At 38.7% G+C, this 25,000-nt stretch overlaps 3 protein-coding genes across 10 annotated transcripts in view; 2 read left to right on the top strand and 1 right to left on the bottom strand.

The window, feature by feature from the left end:
* Positions 1-2,653, top strand: part of l(2)41Ab (lethal (2) 41Ab) — a 10,501-nt gene extending 7,848 nt beyond the window's left edge. The window contains 4 exon segments of the mRNA XM_086554015.1: positions 1-12; positions 884-1,078; positions 1,634-1,792; positions 1,965-2,653. The exon segment at positions 1-12 is cut by the window's left edge and continues 204 nt beyond it. Coding sequence (XP_086410141.1) covers positions 1-12; positions 884-1,078; positions 1,634-1,792; positions 1,965-2,207 — 609 coding nt within the window. The 3' untranslated portion in view covers positions 2,208-2,653.
* Positions 2,654-5,309: 2,656 nt separating this feature from the next.
* LOC122248100 (uncharacterized) lies at positions 5,310-12,936 on the top strand. The gene is made up of 6 exons (XM_043007921.2): positions 5,310-5,490; positions 6,492-6,619; positions 8,953-9,085; positions 10,731-10,886; positions 11,370-11,458; positions 12,160-12,936. Exons 1-6 carry the CDS (start codon positions 5,448-5,450, stop codon positions 12,232-12,234), a joined length of 624 nt encoding a protein of 207 aa, XP_042863855.1. The 5' UTR covers positions 5,310-5,447; the 3' UTR covers positions 12,235-12,936.
* LOC122248099 (calpain-B) overlaps positions 12,928-25,000 on the bottom strand; it is a 31,592-nt gene continuing 19,519 nt past the window's right edge. For 4 of the 8 annotated variants that reach the window (XM_086554010.1, XM_043007918.2, XM_086554012.1 and 1 more), the window contains exons 3-13: positions 22,480-22,659; positions 21,878-21,947; positions 20,846-20,963; positions 18,956-19,090; positions 18,543-18,711; positions 17,679-17,798; positions 16,274-16,456; positions 15,113-15,277; positions 14,694-14,907; positions 14,191-14,354; positions 12,928-13,747 (exon numbers count right to left, since the gene is read on the bottom strand). In XM_086554010.1, coding sequence (XP_086410136.1) covers positions 13,517-13,747; positions 14,191-14,354; positions 14,694-14,907; positions 15,113-15,277; positions 16,274-16,456; positions 17,679-17,798; positions 18,543-18,711; positions 18,956-19,090; positions 20,846-20,963; positions 21,878-21,947; positions 22,480-22,659 — 1,749 coding nt within the window. In that variant the 3' untranslated portion in view covers positions 12,928-13,516. The remainder of the gene's footprint in view (positions 13,748-14,190; positions 14,355-14,693; positions 14,908-15,112; positions 15,278-16,273; positions 16,457-17,678; positions 17,799-18,542; positions 18,712-18,955; positions 19,091-20,845; positions 20,964-21,877; positions 21,948-22,479; positions 22,660-25,000) is intronic. The other 4 variants (XM_043007920.2, XM_086554014.1, XM_086554013.1 and 1 more) reach the window with 2 other exon arrangements.

Raw genomic sequence — 25,000 nt, 5'->3', positions numbered from 1 at the left:
AACCGGATGCAGGTCAGAAGGGGGAAGGGGGGAGGGGGAGGGGGAGGGTGACGGGAGGGGAGAGGAGGGAGGGAGGTGACGGAAGGCGGGAGGAGGGAATGGGAGGGGGGAAAGGGATCCATACGGTTTCGTGGGATTACGTGTTTTTTGTGTGTATTGATTTAGTTAGTTATTTTGCTCAGTCTCTCTCTCTCTCTCTCTCTCTCTCTCTCTCTCTCTCTCTCTCTCTCTCTCTCTCTCTCTCTCTCTCTCTCTCTCTCTCTCTCTCTCTCTCTCTCTCTCTCTCTCTCTCTCTCTCTCTCTCTCTCTCTCTCTCTCTCTCTCTCTCTCCTCTCTCTCTCTCTTCTCTCTCTCTCTCTCTCTCTCTCTCTCTCTCTCTCTCTCTCTCTCTCTCTCTCTCTCTCTCTCTCTCTCTCTCTCTCTCTCTCTCTCTTCTCTCTCTCTCTCTCCTCTCTCTCTCTCTCTCCCTCTCTCTCTTCTCCTCTCTCTCTCTCTCTCTCTCTCTCTCTCTCTCCCCCTCTCTCTCTCTCTCTCTCTCTCCTCTCTCTCTCTCTCTCTCTCTCTCTCTCTCTCTCTCTCTCTCTCTCTCTCTCTCTCTCTCTCTCTCTCTCTCTCTCTCTCTCTCTCTCTCTCTCTCTCTCTCTCTTCTCTCTCTCTCTCTCTCTTCCTCTCTCTTCCTCTCTCTTCCTCTCTCCCTCCCTCCTCCCTCCCTCTCTTTCTCCCTACCTCCTTCCCTCCCTCCCTCCCTCCCTCCCTCTCCCTCCCTCCCTCCCTCTCCCTCCCTCTCTCACAACAAAACCAAACATCAAACAACCAACCAATCAAACAAAAAACAAAAACAAATAACCCCCCTCCTCCTACCCCTCCACCCCCTCACTACCAGGCCCGCTGGAGGATGCTGGAGGCGACGCAGAAGGACCTGTCGGGGCGGCTGGAGCAGAGCGTGGCGGTCGAAGGATCCCTGAAGACCCGCACGATCGCCACCGTCGAGAAACTCCGCCGGGATCCCAACTCCGCCAAGGCCACGAGGCTCATGCAGGAGGATATCCTCAAGAGGAAGATTTCCAAGTGCAAGCGGGTAAGAGGGCGTTGATTGATTGATTGATTGATTGATTGATTGGTGGTGGTGGTTTTAGATGATTGTTGTTGTTGTTTGTGTTTGCAGTTTTGATGTTGTTGCTTTCATGGTGTTGTGCTAGTTATGATCATCATTTCAGTTATTATTATCATTATTATTATTAGTAGTAGTAGTATCATCTTCATCATCGTTATTATTATTACTATTATCATTACTTTCACATATTTTTTTATGATCATTATTTAAATAAAGCCACACAATTATTACAAGATATTATTTTTTCACCATTTCCATTATTATCATTATCATCAATATTGTTATAGTTATTATTGTTATTCTAGCATTATTATCATCATTATTATTATCTCTATCATTAATTTTGATATTACCAATATTATTACTATTTTCATCCTCATCATCATCATTCCCGTCATCCCTATCGTCATCATTATCATCATCATCATCCTTATCATTAACAATTCGGTCTTTGCTTTTCCTAATCAATCCTATAGTAATTATAGACAAAAGCTTGACTCAGATCTGCGTCCCTTGCAGCGCCTGAACGAGTTGCAGGAAGCCACTGACATGTCGAGGCAGGAGCGCGCGCGGGCCGAGGACGAGTGCCTGAGAAAGGAGCGAGTTTATGCTCAGAACGTGCGCCTCCTTCAGGAAGCTGCGTCTCATCTCGAGGAGAAACTCGTCAAGAAGCAGGAGGTTCGTTTACGTCTATGTTACAGGGACACTGTGATATGGATACGATATGAATCATAGACTAGTTAATATGAGATATGCGATAAGATAAAACTGAAAAATAGAAAGATTTAAATGCAAATTCAGATAAGGATTTTTTTTTTCTGATAACACTTCACGCTTCACCCTAAATCAGGAACAGCTACGACTTCAGGAGCACCGCGCCCGCCTCCGCCACCTGACCGCCCTCAGGGACGGTCGCTACAGGACGCTCACCGCCCACTCCGAAGAGGCCCAGCAAAGTCTCAAGAGCAGACTCGTCGCCCGCGCCCACGCCTACACGGGTGTGGTGACTCAGCTCGAAGCAAGTTACCCGCAGATGGAGGTTAAATTAAGAAATCTCAAAGTTTTCCTGCAAAACTTCTTAGAACCAAGTTAATACAAGGATTAGGACGGAAGGATATATACAGAAGCTCTGATTGGCTGTCACGAATCAATTTCATGATGTTCTCAGATTGGCTGTGCAATAATTTATAAGTTTGTTCTCAGCACTGTTGAAAAATATTCATATAACTAAAATTAACATTGAGACTGAATATCGAGACTATAACAATTCATTCTTAATCACTTAATATTTAGACAGAGGAGTCACTTCATTTTATTTTTTTCCGTGTACTCCTTACATGTGGTCTCTGGAGCCATTTGGCTGAGAAACGATGGTCTAAATTCAGGTGTTTTATTGCCGAAGTTACTATAAGGAATAGCTTTTCGCCAAATTGTATAGTTGTCTTAATTACGAAGCTTCCCTGTGCAATGTTTGGGACCAAATAATCTGAGTTTATGAAACTCAGTGTCATAGATATATCAGTAAAATATAAAAGGATACACATGAGTCTTTTTTAACCTGGATAAATGAAAAAAAATAGAAATCAAACATTTCCTTTGTGGTAGAGATACTATATATTGGGCTTTTTATTTGATATTTTTCTAATCTAATGTTTCAAGGGACTAACTTTTGGATTATGTTTTTTTTAGCGTTTGTAGTTGTCGATATAGCTTCATAGAGAAAAGAAAATGTAGATTGTGATCTCGCATCAGGATTGTTTACCATTTCAAAAAAGCCGTAGTTGAAATCGTCACGCAATTATTTCTGACATGACGAATTATCACACACACTGTGATTTATATATATATATATATTATATACATATGTATATAATATATATATATAGATAGATATAAATATAGATATATACATATACATATACATGTACACATACATATAAATATACATATACAGTACTTACTAATGACTGACAAAGCAAAAGTCTTAATAGATTTTGTATTTAATCTGTCCGGTGACGAACCCTCGACGACGACTTATGCTCCTTTTCTGATTGTGGATGTGTTTATACATGTGTGTCTATACATACATGCATACACACCCTCATACATATACACACACACACACACACACACACACACACACACACACACACAGATATATATATATATATATATATATATATATATATATATATATATATATGTATATATACATATATACACACACACACACACACACACACACATATGTATGTATGTATGTATGTATATATATATATATATACATATATATATATATTTTTTTTTTTTTATATATGTATGTATGTATGTATATATATACATATATATATATATATACATATATATATATATATATATATATACATATATGTATACATTTATATATGTATATATATATATATATATATATATATATATATATATATATATATACATATATGTATGTTTCTGAGTGTGTGTATAAAGATATGTATACATACATATAAACAAATTAACGAAACAACCAGCGAATAGCTCCAGAGTGTCTAACGTCATGTCAATACGAAGGATGAAGTGAAATGTCAAAACCGGCGCGATACAAGAAGTCTACCTGTCCGTCTCTGGCGTTGGTGCACTTGAGATAGAAATGGCTAGTGGCGTCTTATCGGGGACTCGAGACACCCAAGAAGGGAGGGCGAGAGGGATTAATGTTGGGGTGACTTTGGTCAGGGTATGAACTTTTTCTTGCCTTTCTGTGCTTCACTTTTTTATTTGATATCCATCTATTTATCTCTATATATGTATCTATATATACATACACCCATAAATGCAAACACACACATGCACGCTTATATATGTATATATATATATATATATATATATATATATATATATATATAGAGAGAGAGAGAGAGAGAGAGAGAGAGAGAGAGAGAGAGAGAGAAAGACTTTGACTTTGACTTTGACTTTGGCAAGTATATTGAGACAAGTGGGTACTTACATCTCGAAAGGATAAGGTAACACAGGTTATCCTCACCCCAATCTCAGTTCAGTTGAGAGAGAGAGAGATATACAGTATGCAAATATAGTGAGAGATTTCTCAGTGATAAGAAATATATAGTAAACTTTTGACTTTCGTTTGGGAGCTTAGCATGTAGGAGTAACATTTCCATAACTGTGATAAAAGAAACGTTTGACTATAGTAATGATGGTTGTAACATTAATAAGAATCATTAAAAAATAGAGGTCAGATTAAAAATATATTTCAATGTATAAGAAATTTCATGTAACACTGGATCCACAAATCTCAATAATATCAGAATTAGAGAATTACGAAGTTACAAATAATTTCTGGTTCTGTAAAGCGTGACAGTGTGATATCAGAATGGTATAGCATTGTTGCATTATTATTATTTTTTTTTTTTTTTTAGTTTGTGGAATGTGATGTAAATGAAACACTATAAATCATTTACCTCGTTATTTGATATATGAAAATATCGCTTGAATGGCGTGTGTCCATGTGTGAGTGCGTGTAAGTTCTTCATTTCCCCAAGAATGAACACATGAAGGAAGCAGACAGATGAACAGATAAACAAATCTTTTAAGTAATGATATATAGTAACACTGCGGAAATTAAGCAGACAAGAATTTGCATTTTTTCCATTGAAGATGATTATAACATGGGCCTATGGTGCGTGGGCCGTTTCTCTGGGTTGTTTTTCTTTTTCACTCTAACGAATGTTTCTGTCAACGGATATTTGAACAACTATTTTTTTCAGCCAGTTGCCGAAAGTATACAAGATGTTTATTTGCTTATTTACTTACATCTAGATAGAAAAATATTACCAATAATTCATCACTGAAATACTGCGGGTATGTTAATTATGGAACAGGAAAATGAAACACGTAAATTCACGCATTGGCAACTACAGAGAAGAGATGCCAGTTAGACGTTGTGGATGAGTGGCAGAGGCATCAAGGTCTCACTGACTCAGTATCCAAACACAAACTCTACTCTCGTAACGTTTCTCTGCCAGTGTATGTGACCCATCATCAGTGATTATGCCAATGGGAAGGATATGATTCGTGAATTGAAATAAGAACCCTTTGTGCAAAGTGATAATAATGAATTAATCGTAATCATTAAAAGAACCCAAGTGATGACCTGGACTAGAATGATAAACTGTTTACACACAGAGAAGAACGTCATATCTCTCATGTCAACTTGATAACAATTATTTCACGTAGAGAGAAGGTGAATCAGAGAAGGAGACAGAGTCGAGAAGCAAAGTAAGTCGGAGAGAAGAGAAGAGGTGATTTGATCAAGCGGAAAATGAAGACCATCGGAGCGAAGGTGGTCGTTTTGGGGTCCCAAGGTGAGATGTGACGGACGGGGGTTCTGGGCATGAGGCTCAGGGGGACGGGTGGGGTACGAGGGTATTGTTAGTCAGTGTTCTGTTCTTATCTCTGATATGGTGATTTGTGCGCTCTAGACCTCAGTGTCTTGTATAATCGGTATACTTCTATATTTATATTTGTAATAGTCTCTGGATTATTGTTTATTTTCGTTTGATTTTATTTTTCTGTCTCTATTTAGCATGACTTGAAATAATTTTCAGTAAGGTCGATAACCTTTCTAGTGTCAGGATCCAACCTTAGTACTTGACTTTAAATGCCTACGCGATGGTATCAGTGAATATATTAAATACCATCGTAACCATCGTATCATCGCCATTAACTTCAACCAAAATGATAGAACTAAAATATCCAAGTCGGATTGAGAGACAAAGAACCTAACCTCAAGGAACGCCAGTGGAGAACCAAGAACTTAAGTTATGTCGGTGCAAGTCTAAGCGCAGAATACATAAACAGAGTATGAATGCTACTTCTGTTCCGAGATATAAAGGTTTGAAGTTAGCTAGTGTTGACGCGAATGCCAAGGGAAAGGGTGATGTCTTACTCTTTCGACGAAGCCATGGTTGTAGGTTGTGATTCATCTCTTCTTGGTGCTTTTATGAGCTGAATTTGTTTGGAGAATAGATCAGTTATCTTTTAATACCAGTAAAGGTTTGAATTGGTATAGATATAAATGGATGTAAGTGTGGATCGGCCTTTAGAAAATGTCGGTAACGAGTTTAAGTCAAAATACCTAGAGAGTTGTCGTTTTTACAAGTACAAATTAACATAGACATCGACACAAGCACAATAACCAGTTCAACAACCATAACTACCAGCATTGTTCATACAACCGGTACTCGTTCGAAGCACCCGATAGATAATATCAGCAAGTATGTCTCTCCTATATCAGAGTCTCAGCTCCAGTACTTCCATGAATAATACTTCTTCAACGCCTTCTTCAGCGCCTTCCTCCCAACAGGTGTGGGCAAGACGTCCCTGGTGACCCGCTACGAGACCAAGACGTTCAGCAGGAACACGTCGTCCACCATCGGCGCTTCGTTCAGCAACATCGAAATCATTATCAATGATACGAAGGTCAAGATGCAGGTAAGGGGGACGGGGGAAGGAGAGGGGAGGAAGGGGGGCAATAAAGGGAGAGGGGGGGAAGGAAAAGGAGGAGGATGAGCAGGAAAAGGGGAAGGATGAAGAGAATAAGAAGAGAAAGAAAGGAAAAGGGAAAGGGGGGGGGGGCGGTGAAGGGGAAGAAGAAGGGGAAGACGAAGAGCAAGGAGAATGGGAGGTAGAAAGAGGAGAGAGAGAGAGAGAGAATGGAGAGTAGGTAAGATCAGTAAAAGGAAATCGAAAGTTAGAGAAAGAGGATTGAGGAGATAGTTCAGTTACATAATAGGAAGAAAAGATAAGAAGATGAGATGATAAGATGATTATGCAAATATGAATGAGGAGGAGGAGGAGGAGTGATAATCCTAGTGATAAAAGGATGGATAGGAGACAAGGCAGTTGAATAGTTAAAGGGATAAACAAAATTTAATCACATACATATTTTCTGCGATTGCTTAGAGTGAATACATTTAGATATAATTACACGATATACAAATAAAATCCGACTACTGTAATTATGTCATTTAAGCATGATCAAGTAGAGCAGGGGATTAAAAATGAATCTCGTTAGAGAAATGAATACATACATGACCATCTTTGCTTCAAACCCGGTGCGTGTGTACGGTTTTTATAACTTACTTTGTATGTTTATCCTATCATCTCCTTTTTATATTCATTCTTCATTGAAAAGAAATGAAAAGCCACAAAATTCTTCAAATAGATCTTCATCCTTAAACATGTCGAGGGCCTGAGTTATAAAGAGGATTCGTTATCATTATTAGTAATATTGCTACTGTCATTACTATTGCTTTGTTTCCTTCATTACTAATCATTCTTCCAATCGTCCTAATCATCACCGATTCCACCTCCATCCTCGTATGATAACACATTATACAGTAATTATGTATCCCATGTACAACGAAAGGCAATCATACGCATTGAGGAGACAGTTCAGTTACATAATAGGAAGAAAAGATAAGAAGATGAGATGATTAGATGATTATGCAAATACGAATGAGGAGGAGGAGGAGGAGGAGTGATAATCCTAGTGATAAAAGGATGGATAGGAGACAAGGCAGTTAAATAGTTAAAGGGATAAACAAAATTTAATCACATATTTTCTGCGATTGCTTAGAGTGAATACATTTAGATATGATTACACGATATACAAATAAAATCCGACTACTGTAATTATGTCATTTAAGCATGATCAAGTAGAGCAGGGGATCAAAAATAAATCTCGTTAGAGAAATGAATACATACATGACCATCTTGGCTTCAAACCCGGTGCGTGTGTACGGTATTTATAACTTACTTTGTATGTTTATCCTATCATCTCCTTTTTATATTTATTCTTCATTGAAAAGAAATGAAAAGCCACAAAATTCTTCAAATAGATCTTCATCCTTAAACATGTCGAGGGCCTGAGTTATAAAGAGGATGCGTTATCATTATTAGTAATATTGCTACTATCATTACTATTACTTTGTTTCTTTCATTACTAATGATTCTTCCAATCGACCTAATCATCACCGATTCCACCTCCATCCTCGTATGATAACACACTATACAGTAATTATGTATCCTATATACAAGGAAAGGCAATCATACGCATTGAGGAGACAGTTCAGTTACATAATAGGAAGAAAAGATAAGAAGATGAGATGATTAGATGATTATGCAAATATGAATGAGGAGGAGGAGGAGGAGGAGTGATAATCCTAGTGATAAAAGGATGGATAGGAGACAAGGCAGTTAAATAGTTAAAGGGATAAACAAAATTTAATCACATACATATTTTCTGCGATTGCTTAGAGTGAATACATTTAGATATAATTATACAATATACAAATAAAATCCGACTACTGTAATTATGTCATTTAAGCATGATCAAGTAGAGCAGGGGATTAAAAATGAATCTCGTTGGAGAAATGAATACATACATGACCATCTTTGCTTCAAACCCGTTGCGTGTGTACGGTATTTATAACTTACTTTGTATCTTTATCCTATCATCTCCTTTTTATATTCATTCTTCATTGAAAAGAAATGAAAAGCCACAAAACCCTTCAAATAGATCTTCATCCTTAAACATCTTGACAGAATCCTCTTTATAACTCAGTCGAGTTATAAAGAGGTTTCGTTATCATTATTAATAATATTGCTACTATCATTACTATTACTTTGTTTCTTTCATTACTAATGATTCTTCCAATCGTCCTAACCATCACCGATTCCACCTCCATCCTCGTATGCTAATTCATTATACAATAATTATGTATCCCATGCACAACGAAAGGCAATCATACTCATGCTTGCAGGTGTGGGATACTGCAGGACAGGAAAGGTTTCGGTCAATGGCGCCCATGTACTATCGAGGGGCGCACGCAGCCCTCCTCGTCTTCGATATTACAAAAATGCACACCTATAATGATATCCAGCCTTGGGTACATGGTATGTATTTATGTTTCTTGGTATTGGTATTGTTGATGTTGTTGTTTTTTGTATTTTTATTGTTATTTTTATCTTCATCATCATCCACTTTTTCTTCCTTCTCCTCCTCCTCATCATCATCATAATTACTGTTATTGATATTATTATTATCATCCCCATTCATATTCATTATTATCACATTATTACTATTGATATTATTATTATTATTTTATTATTATTATTATTTTATTATTATTATTATTATTATTATTATTAAGGATTCTCTGTCTGTTTGCGTCTTGTTTATTAGTTATTTTACAAATTGCCAATTTTCCTTCTTTTTGTATTAGAACTATTTCTCCTTTTTTTCTTTTTTTATTGCTCCCAGTTTGAACATGTGTTCATCGATCGTTTACCATCGCGTATTATGCACTAATCAGTATTTATCTACGCCTTTCTTCATCCTGTAAGAAAGAAAGACAGACAGAAAGTAAAATAAGAAAGAAATGTATACCCGAAACGAAAAGCCAAAGAGATGAAGCGCATTTTAACAGGAAAATTGTCTGAACAAAGCAAGCAAAGAGACGTGAAAGAGGATACCCGCTACGGATCCCACAGGCGGTCGGTCACGTGGCGGGCTTTGCCGACTGGTGGCGGCGTGGGGCTCGAGTCACACCTGTGCACACTTGCGGCCGCTGTCGTGCATCACCTGTTGGATTTTGATCTCACGGCTGCGATGTCATTCTTGAGGGCTGTCCATTTCATTAGCTGTTTCGTGTACTTTGTTTGTTTGCATTCATTGCGATCTCTCTCTTTTTCTTTCTCTTTTTGTCTCTCTTTCTGTCTTTCGCTCTCTCTCTTCTCTCTTCTCTCTTCTCTCTTCTCTCTCTCTCTCTCTCTCTCTCTCTCTCTCTCTCTCTCTCTCTCTCTCTCTCTCTCTCTCTCTCTCTCTCTCCCTCCCTCCTCTCTCTCTCTCCTCTCTCTCTCTCTCTCTCCCTCCTCTCTCCTCTCCCTCTCTCTCCCTCTCTCTCTCTCCCTCTCTCTCTCTCTCTCTCTCTCTCTCTCTCTCTCTCTCTCTCTCTCTCCCTCTTTCTCCCCCTCTCCCTCCCTCTCTCCCTCCCTCCTTCCCTACTTCCCTACTTCCCTCCCTCCTTACTTCCCTCCCTCTTTCCCTCCCTCCTTACTTCCCTCCCTCTTTCCCTCCCTCCTTCCCTCCCTCTCTCCCTCTCTCCCTCTCCCTCTCTCTCTCTCTCTCTCTCTCTCTCTCTCTCTCTCTCTCTCTCTCTCTATATATATATATATATATATATATATATATATATATATATATATATCTGTCACTTTCTCTTCCCATTTATTTCTCTCTTTCTCTCCTTTTTTATCTCTCTATGCCACGCCCGCATACACCCATATCACTCGTATATGCAAATACGCATCTTTCATTCCGTATACATAAGCATGCGCACACAAACACACACACACAATTATATACACATTGCTCTCTCTCTCTAACACACAATTATATACACATTACTCTCTCTCTCTATCTCACTCTCACACACACTCACTCACTCTCTCACTCGCTCACTCTTTCCCACTCTCTCCCACTATCAATCAAACAGTCAGTCACGCCCACCCTAACACCCTTTTTGCTCCCCGCCCCCAGAGTTGAGCTCGCGGGTGGGGGAGGGCCTCATGCTTGTACTGGTGGGCAACAAGTGCGACCTTGACCAGGACAGAGAGGTGGATAGAAATGTCGCCCAACAGTATGCTGCCTCTATAGGTGCTATTTTCCTTGAGAGTTCGGCTATGGATGAAACAGGTGAGAAAATGGAAGGGACGTGAAGGTAAAGGGAAAGAAAAGGGGATGGGAGAGGAAGGGATAGGGGGGAAGATGGGGATAGAAGGAGAGGAAGGGATAGGGGAGAGGAAGGGGATAGGGGGAGAGGAAGGGATAGGAGGAGAGAAAGGGATAGGGGGAGAGGAAGGGGGAGGAGGAGAGGAAGGGATAAGGGGAGAGGAAGGGATAGGAGGAGAGGGAGGGGATAGGAGGATAGATAGGGATAAAGGAAAGAGGGTAGGGGCGGGAGGATAGAAGGGATAGGAAGTAAGGGGATGGTAATGATAGGGGAGGAGGATTAAGAAGTGTTGAATACATTCATTTGCAGTGCGGATAAGAACACACATCTGCCTTTCAATCTTAAAATAGTTGCAATGAATAATAAACAAGCGAGAATAGACAAGGCTACTAACCGTCCATCTGTCAGAACATTTTATATCAATCGATTCATCTCTCCTCTTTCAGGCATCGAGGAAATGTTTGAAATTGTCGCGACAGAAATGCTTCGGAAAGCTGACGAAATCGACTCGATGGTTTACGGATATTCTCCGGAGGTAAACATTTTATTTTTTAATTCATTGCAGAATGACTCTATTCTCCTTGCCCATTTGTGTATGTCAGATTGAATATTCTTCAAATTAGCTTAGGTATGGGGCTAAAAGGCTCCATATATTGGAAAAAAATACATTTTTAATCCAGAATATTGCTACATTTCGAATATAGGATACATAATGATTATATTGATAATGTTTATGATGATCTTATCGTTATTTTTATTGCTGTTATTATTACTACTACTGCTACTATTACAACAACAACTACTACTACTGCTATTGCTATTACTACTATTATTACTATTACTATTATTGTTGTTATAATTTTTGTTATTTTATTCTTATTCGTCATAATCGTAACCATCACCACTTCCCTATCATAACCACAATTATTTTTATCATCATTATTACTGCTGTTATCATCATTAATATCATTAATGTTATTGTCATTATTATCATTATGAAGACAATGATTATTATTGTGAGTAGTAGCAGTAGTACAAGTCTTATTGTTATTATTATCGTTATCATTAACATCATCATCATCATCATCATCCCCATTATTATTATTACCACTATCATTTCCACCCTCCTCCCACTCAATCATCGCAACCACTCCTTCCATAATCATTCACCATCATCAACACAGCCCCCCCCCTCCCCCCTCACTCTCCCCCGTAATCGTCACGTGACAATTGCAGGCCAAGAGCACCATCAACCTGAACACTTCCCTGAATGATTCCTCCCTGTCCCGAGTGAAGGACAGTTGCTGCTAAGGGGGAAGGAAGGGTGGAAACGCAACGCTGAAGATACAACAAACTAGTCAACTTTATCACGGGCTGTGGTGTGACGAGAGGATGGATAAGAGGAGGAGGAAGAGGAGGAGAATGAGGAACAGGATTATTGGATGGAGATAGATAGATAGAAGAAGAGGTGTTTGTGTGTGTGTGTTTTTTTTTATTGAAATCAATCTAAAAATAATAAGAAAATGATTGTTGGAAAATTACTGTTTTTCTGAATATATGAATAAAGACTTTACACTTATATGGTTTGCATTGGCTCAAAAAGCGAATTGGTTCTGAGAATTGAAGGAAAATGCAATTATTTCATTTTTTTCCCATTTTTTGAGAGCGATGGGTAACTATTTTTGGTTCTGTACATGTTTAGTGAGATACTTTAAGTTTTGTTTTAAGAATTTGTATTGACCATATGGTTAATGAAAACGTGCCTAATTTTGTGTAAATAAATAATGTTAAACCCTTTCTTTGACAAACCGACTAAATGAGATGTGTCAGCTATGAAATGTGATATTTAGGAAAATACTCGTATTGAAAGTAATAAATCTATAGATCCATATTTTTTTCCGTTTGTATGGGAATATATAGTATAAAGCTGTGTATATGTCTGTTTTTATAATGAAATAATTTCAGTAGAACTGTCTGATAAAAAAAAATAATAAAAGAAGTGGCTCATAAAAACATTTTATTGAAAACACATTTCATAAAAATCATATTGCACAATCTTTAAAACACAGTCTGGCAAACCAAACCAGGATTTGGCACAGATACCATGATGAAATAGTTTACAAAAGGAGAGTAAATATCCAAAGACCAGAGCACCATTTGATATCGAAATGATCTGAGGTTAATGATGAAAGACAGTGGCGAACACCCCACAGCGGTCAGACACAACACGGAACACATTCCTTGGCACTGCAGGGTGTTCAAATCATTATGAATTTGAGGTAGGTCTTTACGTACATGGGTCACGGCTATTTAGGCACATCAGAGGACATTGGAAGCTAATTATGAGAGGTGAGAGCCAAACGGATTCCTTGGAAGACGTTTTCCGTTTCGCGTCGATAATAACGGAGGTAATTTAGAGTTTATATTCGGGTTGAGCTATGTAGGTTTTGTCTTTTTTTTTGTCTTTCGTTATTTTTTATAACTATATGAATAATAATATGCCTTGTTACATAAAAAAATCAGGTAATTCCCGTTCGTCAACAGTCATTTTCAAGGACAAAAAACAAACAGATGACCCGACACCGATTCTGCATTAAGAAGCAGAGGACTTGAGCCTTTTGGCTTCCGTGAAGATTCGTAAGAGGAATTCTCCGGTCATCTCTGGTTCGAACGTGGAAGGGACGATGACGTAATATCCAGCGGGGAAACGGAACCTCGTTGTTACTTCGCGACAGTTTAGGAAGAAAGGAACTTTGGCGTAACTTGCGTTGTACTTGAAGAATTCGGTGTCCAGTTTGACTCCCGGTTCCATTTCAGGGGGAAGCTGCGAAAGTAATGTGAAGATTATTACTTAATGTGTATCTAATTTTATATATTTATATATATTTATTATATATATATACATATATATATACATATATATATATACATATATATATATTTATATATATAAATATATATTTATAATATATATATATATATATATATATATATTATAATATAATATATATATATATATATATATATATATATATATATATATATATATATATATATATATATTATATATTATATATATATATATATATATATATATATATATATATATAAAGTTATGCATATACATTATATATATGTATAAATATAGATAGATCGATACACATATGGTATGTGTGTGTTTAAGATATAGTTTACAAACACTGCCATTTACTGTATTCACGTGAGTGTATATTCGTGCAAGGACACCGCAACATCTGAGCGCCTCACCTGATAAATAGTGTAACCAATGGGTTGGTATTCGGCGCCGTACCTCTTGAGCTGCCTTACGTTCTTTTGCATGAGTGAGACGACCATCGTGCACAGGTCGTCGTCGTCATCTTCATCCGGGTCCTCGAGCTTGACCGTGTACTGAGGATTAGTCGCGAAGGTTTCTGAAGGGGATTCAGGCCTCCTTTTAGAATTGTAAGTTTATGTATTCTTACATTTTATAATGATGTGTCTATTGAGTCGAGGACGGAAAGGTTTGAGCTACTTATTGTACATTATGAAATATATGTATGATGCGAAACAACCTCGGTTTAATTATTATTTCTTTATTATTATTTTTATTAATTGGTAAGCTCACTGCTGTTTCTTCTCTGAGACTGTCCGTTTTTCGAACCAATCTTTATTTTCGAAACATCATCCCTCATTTCATTCATAACATCTCCCCCACCTCCTTCGTGACGCAATCCCTCATCTCATTCATAACACCCCCCCTCATCACTCACTAATGAAGTTCCTGCACCCGCCGGCCGTGTGATGCGACACCCACGCCCCCTCGAACATGAGTCTCTTCCACCGCCCTTGCACTTTCTGCTGCTTCCTGTGGCCTTCTTCGTCGTCCTCGTCACTGCTGCTGTCGCTGTCACTGTCGTTGTCGTACTCGAACACTTCCGGAGTCACGTCGCAGATCTCCAGGGTTGTGAAGTTGGCCGCGTAGTCCTGCAAAGGAGAAGGAAGTTGATTTTTTCTTATTATTATTAGATTCGTATACCCTTTTTTACGAGTTTAAATCGATCCGATTATACGTGTATCTATCTTTTAATAATAATTTACAGATCTGATTATACATATTTGTTTCCTGCCTTTGTTTTTTTTCCGTGATATTCACACTTACAAAATGTACGACACTTTTCGCGGCGCCTACCTGAACAGACATCCAGAACTCGCCGTCGTCGTCGAAGGTGAGACCCAGCCTCTTCTTCTCGTCGGGGGAGATCGTGGCCCACTCGGGGGACTTGTCGGACCAAGCCCCTGTCCACTCGGCCTCGTTCCCCCAGGGGTTGTGCAGCCGGACGAGCTCGGCTTTGCCCTTTTGGGGAACAGGGGGGAGGGGGCGGCGCAGAAGGAGTGGGGGGGGGGAGAGAATATGAAAGTTAGTTTGGTTTGTAAGGTGGAAGAACTGAGAATGGCGGAGGTGAGGGCGATGGTTTTGATGGTGTTATTAGGTGGAATGGCTTCAGTAATGACAATGGGGATGGTGATCATTATCATGGCGAAGAACATGATGATGGTAATGATGTGATGACAATACTGATAATAATTGTAACATGGCAATAATGATAATAAACCCATGACAATAATGATAATGGTAATGATGATAATGATAATAAGGGTGACAACAATAATAATAATAATAATGAGGCAAACAATATGATTTTACTGAATGCTGATATCACTATCAATAACAACATTGAGAGAGTAATAACAAGAACAATGATAACTATGACAATAACAACAACAATAGTTATTATTATTTCAATTATTATAGTGATCGTCATCATGGCATGTACACAAAACTAAAACGCAGTCTGTTGTATCCTGTCGAACGAATTACTAAAGACCTATAACACAAGAATCTGACACCGAACCTTAAAAATACAGTTTGCTAGTTTCCTTTGTTTTAGTTTGAAAATGGAGGGAAATTTGGATTATTCAGTGTTTCACTTCGAGTAGTACCAGAGCTGGTTGTGGTGTTGCCAGCTCGATAATCTAACTATTATGGGTGTGAGAATTACAATGCAGTATGTAAGCTTATTAATATTCATAAGGGGTGGGAAGTTAATACAACAAAAGCTACTGCAGAATACAATATATTAGAATTTATACAATGTGAATCTACAATACAAAATATGCATTCCATAAGACAAGGCCCCAGCGATACAAACTACCACGAAAAACAATACAGGAAACTGAACTCCAAGTTAAGGTTATGGCGTCGCTTCGTGTTATTACAAATTAGAACCTTCGAGTATGAATGCACAGATCATCCTCGTCGAGTGGAGGGATGTCACACTCACATACTGACCTCAGGGAAAGCCATACTCAGGGTCCAATTGGTAAGGGAAGAGAGGGCTGATTTAAGGCTGGACTGGTCCGATTGCGCGGCTGTGACGCCGGCCATGGATCCCAAACTCGCTAAGGACTTGTTCACCATGGCCAAGGCGCCCTGGAGGTGAGGCATGGGCAAGGAAGGCGTAAGTTTCTGCTCCTGGAAGTTAAAGTCGGTCTCAGGGATCGAAGGTCAAGAAGGGGAGAGCCCCAGCACTTCGGCCGCTCAACGGATGGCGTTTTGAGACTCAAGCACGGGTGATCATACTACACACATAGCACATCAAAGTTTTAAAAAAGCTTTTTCTTTTGTCACAGTCAAAAATGTAATCTGGCAACCAAAACAACTGTATCATTGGACAATAAGATGTTTAAGCATAAACCAGATATAAAAAATCTGGACATATAACACATAAAATCGTTTTAAAGGAAATGCTACTCGAAAATACCTATTTTGCAAAGCTTCTACGGTACACGCGAATGTTACATACATGACTACGGAAGCACACGGCGGTTAACATACGTCTTACATTTGTACAGCACGTAATAAAGGGAAAGGAGAGAATAAAAGCACACGTATAGGGTGCGACAAGGGGAGAAGCAGAATGAATCAGGGGCGGAAAAGGAAATGTTATTGATGAAAATTTTATTTTGAAAAAAAGGCACAGGTAATTAGCGTTTAATCTCACGATAAGGTGAAACTTACTTAGTAAAGTCTGAAAAGAAAAACGGCTTATTCATGAAGGTTGTCATAGGGAGGTTTATGAACGACTTTTTTTTACTCCCCAATAAAGCCTAATGTTCGAAAATGTACTGACTGGTGGTTCTGTATGAAGGGTCTATCTATTTATCTATCTATGTGAAGAATAAGGTCCATTATCCATGAATTTTTCCTCGCCGATAAATATACTGACCGGTTATTCTATTTGAAGGGTCTATCAATCTATCTATCGACATGTGTCTATGTGAAGGATAAGGTCCATTACGTAAGGCTTGGGAATTTACTTTATTTCTAGCTATAAGTGAGCTACAGTGAAGTGGATTTATCAGGGGGGAATATAGTGGATACAGTGACAAGTGGTTACAGTGACAACGCATATATAGCTGAAATTCAATGTCCATTGATCAAAAGGTTAATATATATTTCAGTTTTCTTGGTATACTTTAATCAATTTATGTTTTTGTGTGTGTGTTTGTGTGAGTATGTGTGTGTGTGTGTGTGTGTGTGTGTGTGTGTGTGTGTGTGTGTGTGTGTGTGTGTGTGTGTGTGTGTGTGTGTGTGTGTGCATATATGTGAGAGCAACCAGAGAATATTTGCCACTGTAACCTCCTCCTCAACACAACGGGAAAAACAGGCAACCGCAAGGCCCGCCTCGACATACCTGCAACTTGGGCGCAGCGGAGGCGATGTCGACCTCCGTGACCCTCGTGATGGAGTAAGCGTGGCGCACGATGAGGCCGTTGGGCAAGATGCTCTCCGATTGCACCTGGGGGTGGTCCGGCTGCAAGGAAGGGCGGAGGTTACGAATTGTGGGGTCATAGCGTTTGCTTCAAGAGTTTCTCGTTCCCTTTTCGGATATTTGTATGGTCTCTGCCCCCCTCTCTCACTCTCTCAATACACTGTATATAGTATGAATAAACTTATTAAAAAAAAAAATTATCTCTCTCTGTCTCTCTCTCTCTCTCTCTCTCTCTCTCTCTCTCTCTCTCTCTCTCTCTCTCTCTCTCTCTCTCTCTCTCTCTCACCTGCTTTCTGCCTCTCTCTCTCTCTCTATCTATCTATCTATCTCTCTATCTCTCTCTCTATCTATCTATGTCTCTCCCTCCCTCGCACATTCTCTCATTAGCTCCTTCTCTCCTTTTCTCCTTCTCCCATCCTTCTGTCCCCCTCTCCCTCTCGCATCCTCTCTCCTACACTCCTTCTCTCCCCCTCTCCCTCGCACGTTCTCTCCTACACTCCTTCTCTCCCCCTCTCCCTCGCACGTTCTCTCATTCGCTCCTTCTCTCCCCCTCTCCCTCTCGCATCCTCTCCTTCTCTCCCCCTCTCCCTCTCGCATCCTCTCTCCTTCACTCCTTCTCTCCCCCTCTCCCTCGCACGTTCTCTCCTTCGCTCCTTCTCTCCCCCTCTCCCTCTCGCATCCTCTCTCCTTCACTCCTTCTCTCCCCCTCTCCCCCTCGCATCCGCTCTCCCACCCTCCACCGCATCTAAACTCCCTCCCCATCACGAAACCATAGGTCCTCCTCACCTCAATGGCACAGCCCATGAGCGCGGCCCTGCGGTATGCCTTCTTCATGACGCTGAAGAGGTTGGATGGCGGGTTCCTAAGGTCGACCATCTCAACGACGCCCCCGGTCAGATCGACCATACTCTCGTTAATGTTTCCTCCGCGTAGAGCCTCGTAACCGCCATACAGCCTGGAAGGGAAGGGTCAGATTTTGATTTTGTGGATTTGTTGATTGGGTTTTCTTCAAACGTCAGGGATTTTCAGACTATCTATCAAATCGACAATCAATCATTGAAACTGATCTAAAATAACATAATGCTATTATGTCTATAGCATTCTGCACATTGCACTCATCTTCAACATTACAAATAAGACGCCCAAACATCAAAACATTCCCCTATCCGCATGCTTCCTACACCAAAACAGTTACTCACTTCGCGTAGGCCTTCTCCAGCAGCGCGCACCAGAACTCGTTGTCCGTTTTCGAGTGCATGAAGACCAGCTGGCCGTGGTAGGTGGGCAGCATGTCGTCTATGACCACCTCCTCCCAGCGGCCGTACTGCCAGAACCTGTCGGGGACTCTGCGTTAGGGATCTGCTGTCTGCTGGTTTTGTGGTGGTTATTGGGGCGATGGGAACACTTGGTATTGTCATTAGGGTTCTTTTTTCATTTCTATTTTCTTCGTGTTATCATATTTTTTGCTGATTTATTTGTTTGTTGGTTTATTACTTATTTGTTTTTTTTTCATTTATTGATTTATTCATAAGTTTATTCATAAGTTTATTCATTTGTTATTATCACAATCATTATCATTATCATTACCAACAATAATATCATTATCATCAATTTTTAAAAAAACATTTCTATCATCATCATTTCTATCATCATTAGCATTACCTTTATTTCTCTCATCATTATCATTATCATTACTGCACTGAATGCATTGATCAAGATTAACATCAAACGAAAACTCAGATAAGAAAAAGAAGACACGTAAACCAGAAAAGGAAAAGATAAGCAAAGTCGATCGTAAAGATAACAACCAGACAAAGAAGCGTTGTCATCTTGTCACGTGGCGCCAACATGTGGTAGGAGGTTGGCACTGGCACCTATAAAAAAAACTGCCCAGGTCAGCCTTTGAAGACAAGATCTATGGACAGAGTTTATTGGTGAAGGCTTCTCGAGGGGTCTTTGAAGGTTAGAGGTTAATGGTTAATGGTTAATGGTTAATGGTTAGTTGATCGCCTTGTGCTCTGAGATTGCACGACCAGGCTCGGGTTCTGCTTTTGAGAGAGTGGAGGGGAATGAGTGTGGTACTTGGGGATTTGTTTTGGGTTTGGGCGCTTGCGTGACTCGTGAAGAGGGAAGAGGAATAATGATACTAATAGTAATACTAATAGTAATGATAATAATGATAATATCAATAATAATAATGATGATAATACTAATAGTAATAATAATAATAATAATAATAACAATAATGATAATAATGATAACTATGATAATGATAATAATGATAACACTAATGATGATAATGATAACAATGTTAATGAAAATAATGATGATAGTAATAATAAAATGAATAGAAGAAATTGAGAAAGAAAACTTATGCCTTAATAATGTGAAAGAGTATGTGTTAACGTACCTGGTTTTAAAAATGTTACAGACAATTTAAAGTGAATTTTGCATGTGTCTAACGTAGTGCTCAGAGATATTACTGAACTGCTATCATATTAGTGAAAGGAAGAAGAATTACAATGTTTATATTTGATGCTAAATGGCATTACAGCATATTAGTTACTCGGTGATGCGGTTCTATGTGCTTGTTACATGCGTATATTTGCCTACTAATAAAAGAATGCCATAATAGTGCAAAAATGTGCTAAGTGGAAAGACTAGCTGCTAATTACTTGTTGCACAGGTTTAGTCAACAAAAGCTTTATACGAACAAACACATCTGTGTTGTTAAACTGAAGCTGTGATAAGATATATAATTTAACTAATGATATTTTGTCCATAAAACAATGATGGAATATATTTTCTAATCATTATTGTTATCTTTATCATTCTGATCACTGTTGTCTTCATTATTCTGATCTTTAATATCAATATCATCATTGCTATTGTAATTATCGTTATAAATAATTGATATCATCATCATTGCCCAATCAACATTACATTTGCATCGTTGCAGTTATTCCCCATACCATCATAATCATCAGTCAGAAATACTCAGAAACTAAACGCTTAAACAGCCTCAGATAAACGCCAAAGCGAGTCAAAAAAAAAAAAAAAAAAAAATCCCAGCGAGTAAACCCACTCACTTGAAATGGAAGATGCCGGCGTACATGTGCGTGAAGCCCTGGTCCCGAGGTACAACGACGTGGAACAGACGAGGGTTCTGCGTCAGGTTGGACACGGCGGCGAGCAGCCAGCAGTCGCCTGGGGGAGGAGCGGAGAGTGAAGGACAGATGGTGGGGGAGGATGTGAAGGGGAGGGGGGGGGAGGTGGTGAGTGAGGAGGGGGGAGATGGAGGAAGTGGAGGGGAAGGATGGGAGAGGTGGTGGAGGAAGATGTGGAAGAGAAATGGCGGGAGGGGGGAGGGTTGAGATGGAGGTGGAGAAAGAAGTGGTGAAGTGGGTGGATATGGAGGTTGCAGCGACTGGTGGTATTGGTGGAGAGAGAAAAGGAGGAGGAGTAAGGGGCAGGAATTGGAGAGGAAGTGGAGGAGGAGATGGTGGCGGTGGTGAAGAAAGACGAGAAAAGGGGAAGGAAGGGAAAAGAAGTGAAGAAAGGACGAGGAGGAGGAAGGGGAAGTTAAGGAAAGAAACGAACGAAGCGGAGGAAGAGTAGGTAATCAATGAAGGAAAGGTAAGGAGGAAGGGAAGAGGCCAAAGGAAATGGAGCCAGAAGGGAAGGAGGAAAAGGAAAGACAACATAAAGAGGAGGAGGAAATAGATACATGATAGTCAAGGGTAGGCCTACACAGAAGTGCATGAGGGTATAAATAGAAAGAGAAGAATGAAAAGCGGTGTTTCATTTCAGTTATCCTTCTTTTCTTTACTCTCTCTCTCTCTCTTTGTACATACACACACACACAGATACAGACACACACACACACATACATATTCATATATATATATACATATATATATATATATATATATATATATATATATATATATATATGTATATGTATATGTATATATACATATATATATATATATATATATATATATATATATATGTGTGTGTGTGTGTGTGTGTGTGTGTATGTATACACGTACATACATATATATACATGTGTGTATATACATGTATATAAAATATTATCTTTCTATATAAGTACTACATACCAAGTTCTCCTTGTTGGATGTCGAAACGCGTGGCTCCCTCAATGAACATATGGGGATCCTTCGCAATATCCTAAGGAAAGTAACATAGAATGAGGAGTATGACCTAAAAATTGACAAGTCATTATGAATACTGATAACATAGAAAAATAAACTTGAACCATTTTCTTGCTGAATCTCCCGACGAGGTAATGGGGGTAGTTGACAACTAGATTGATACTACTAATCCTGGTATTATCATTACCATTGATACATAAAATTAATAATACTGAACGAGCCTTTCTCTCGCTGTAAATCTCAACTAGAAATTCCAAAATATTTTCCGTAAATATCATAAGCTTGCAACAGTCTTACGATTGATACTGCTACAATTAGGTATATAATTCCTGCTATCCTTACAATGGACAACTGAAAAATCATATCAAAATTCTAAAATCGGAATTTTCCAAAAACACTTATGTAGTTGTCAATTCTACTATTAGTTCCCCCACCATCTTTATCAGGGGTTCTACCATTAACAAAATAAACTAAAACCATTCTTCCCCCGAATACAAAAGTAACACCAATCCAAAACTCGAAAATCCAACAATTTTCCGAAAACTCACACGCGGTCTCTTCCACTCATACTGTCTTCTGGTGATGCCTTGGAAACTGATCGAAAAATCATTGGGTGGAAACTCGGGATCTTCATAGAGCTTGCCGGCTTTCAGACACTCATCTCTCAATGTCCTGAAGCCTTTCTTGATTGGCTTCTGTCCTCCTTTGACTATTCTTTGAGTGCTGTACTGTGGGGAGGTAGAAGGCGTATGAATAGACTGATCAGAAAATGGAAATAATAATGATTAGGGGTTAGTGATGTAAAATGCGAAGCGTTGTAATGCAGTGTGTATTTTCTTAATATCCTTTAAATTGTGGGGGAATATTCTTTCTAAATTTATCTATTCTTGTAAGCTGTCATCTCATTGCTATTTGCTGTGTTATAAAAATATTTAAAATAATGATAAACTATAACAACATTGGTAACAATAAGTATTCTGATAACATCAATAACAATAGTGATCATGGTGATAATGATAATAATAATGTAATGATAATGATGGTACAACAATAACACACATACTAGAACGATAACAATAATGATAATAATATTACTGATAACAATCATGATAATAACATTAATATTAGTAACAATAATGCTACTACTAATAATGCAGCAATAATGATGATAACGATAATAACAGTGATATCATTATTAATAATCATAATGATAAAATCGTTATGGATAGCAATGATAATAATAAAAGAAATTATAATGATGATTATGATAATGATGATGATAACAATAATGGTAATGATAATTATTATAATATTTATTATCATATAAGAATAATAACCATAGACAACAACAATAAAACTAATGATACATCAATAAACAAGAACAATAATATTGCTATTACTGCTACTGTTAACAATTATAAGGATAAAGTTTTAACAATGATAGCAATCAAAAGCTGGTCTAAAATTCACAAAAATACGTTTTATATTCTAGATTAACAAATAAACTTCATGGTTACTTTTATAATTCTATGAAAAAAAAAAATATATATATATATATCCGTACAAAGTAATTTTCTATTGATTTTTTCTGTTTAACTCGATGTTACGAATACAACCAATATGGACTAAGAATTTCATTTTCCAAATCTCTTTCGAAAATTACGTTATTACACTATATATATTTATCGACTCTATTAAGATAATAGGCTTTCGACGAGTTTTCATTAGTCCCCCATACTCGAACGCCGCGAAATGACCCGTTTTCTTTTATTTTTATCGAGCCGGTTCAGTGACGTTCTCAACAACAAACTTCTTCTGAGCTTTACTAGACTTTTATTCATCTCACTATCTCTTCTCGCAAGTTTACACATTATTAGGTTTGTCAAGCAGAAGATTTTCACTTCCCCTGCAGTTTATGAATCGCGGTACGTCAGATGAGTTTACGACAACCCGCAGCTGCGTTTTATGATCATTCGCAAGAGTTTAGGTAGGTTTATAGGATATGAAAAATACATACATTTTCTGTGTTCGTTTTGGAATAAGCACGGTATTCAACTGGTGAATAACGAACAGCAACGCATAAGAGGCGGTGCTGATTTTACAGATTCGATTTTCCAAGATTTGATGAAAATTGGACCCGAGGCGACAGGGCCGCATAATCTTGGTTGTTCGCCGTCGTCAGTCTTGCCCAGAAATAGTGAGTTTGACCTCCACCTGCGTGAGCGAACACTTTAGAACCCGCACGGAACTTCCCAAAATTCTAGAGCGGTTCTCCGTACACTACGCTCTATAGTTGGGGAAGGTTTGCGTGTGGGAACCAGACCGATTTTTTTTCTCTATCTCTCATTATACTAGGGTTTGCATCGTACAGAGAAGTTGATGCTGGTGTTCCATTCCGTTCTTCCACGCATTTGAAAAAGAAAGAGAGAGAGAGAATGTGTGTGTAGGCGGTTGCCATAGCAGCAGCGTGGTCGTGCTTGAAGGTAGATCACACACACACGCGCCCGTACACGGAGTTACCTGAACGTAACTTTAAGGAAACCTCGAGAAGGAAACCGGAAACCTTTTTACCGACTTTCCCACGCCTTGGAAGGAAGGGTGTGGGGGTGTGGATCATTGTCTGCAACACTCGACTTCAGAAGCTCATGTCTCGGCGTGCTCTTGACAGCTAAAGGCGTGTGGCGGAGATATACGTCAGATTTGAATTATTTAATAGTCTGTCGTGTAAACGGATCAAGGAAGATCAATGAATGAGAAGCAAAAAAAAAAAAAAAAAAAAGTTATGTGTATATATAAAGGTGATGTCATCCAGCACATTTTGTATGGAATTATTCCACATCAGCGCATGCGGGATATACAGTGCGTGTACAGCATAATGCCGGGTAAATCATAATTTCTCAAGCGGATCATATACATAAAATAGCAAAACAAGTAATATATATGATATTATTATATGTTTTTATACCATACATATCGCCCATTCTCAGGCAAACATGATATTTGAAAATGGTTACACCTGTATTTCACAGCCATCTTTACAGATTTATTTGAACGTTTCAATAATATTGC

Source organism: Penaeus japonicus, unplaced genomic scaffold, assembly GCF_977035675.1.
Source record: "Penaeus japonicus unplaced genomic scaffold, GWHDUDI00000001_assembly GWHDUDI00000029, whole genome shotgun sequence".
Taxonomy (NCBI): Eukaryota; Metazoa; Arthropoda; class Malacostraca; order Decapoda; family Penaeidae; genus Penaeus; species Penaeus japonicus.
Note: the sequence above shows the minus strand (reverse complement) of the source record. Positions and strands in the feature narration are given on the sequence as shown.

What these genes read in the sequence shown, in the direction of transcription:
- LOC122248100 (XM_043007921.2), top strand. Translation starts at nt 5,448, where the DNA reads ATGAAGACCATCGGAGCGAAGGTGGTCGTTTTGGGGTCCCAAG. An exon ending in ATACGAAGGTCAAGATGCAG is followed by an intron (nt 6,620 to 8,952) that starts GTAAGGGGGACG and finishes TCATGCTTGCAG; the next exon opens with GTGTGGGATACTGCAGGACA. An exon ending in TTCGGCTATGGATGAAACAG is followed by an intron (nt 10,887 to 11,369) that starts GTGAGAAAATGG and finishes CTCCTCTTTCAG; the next exon opens with GCATCGAGGAAATGTTTGAA.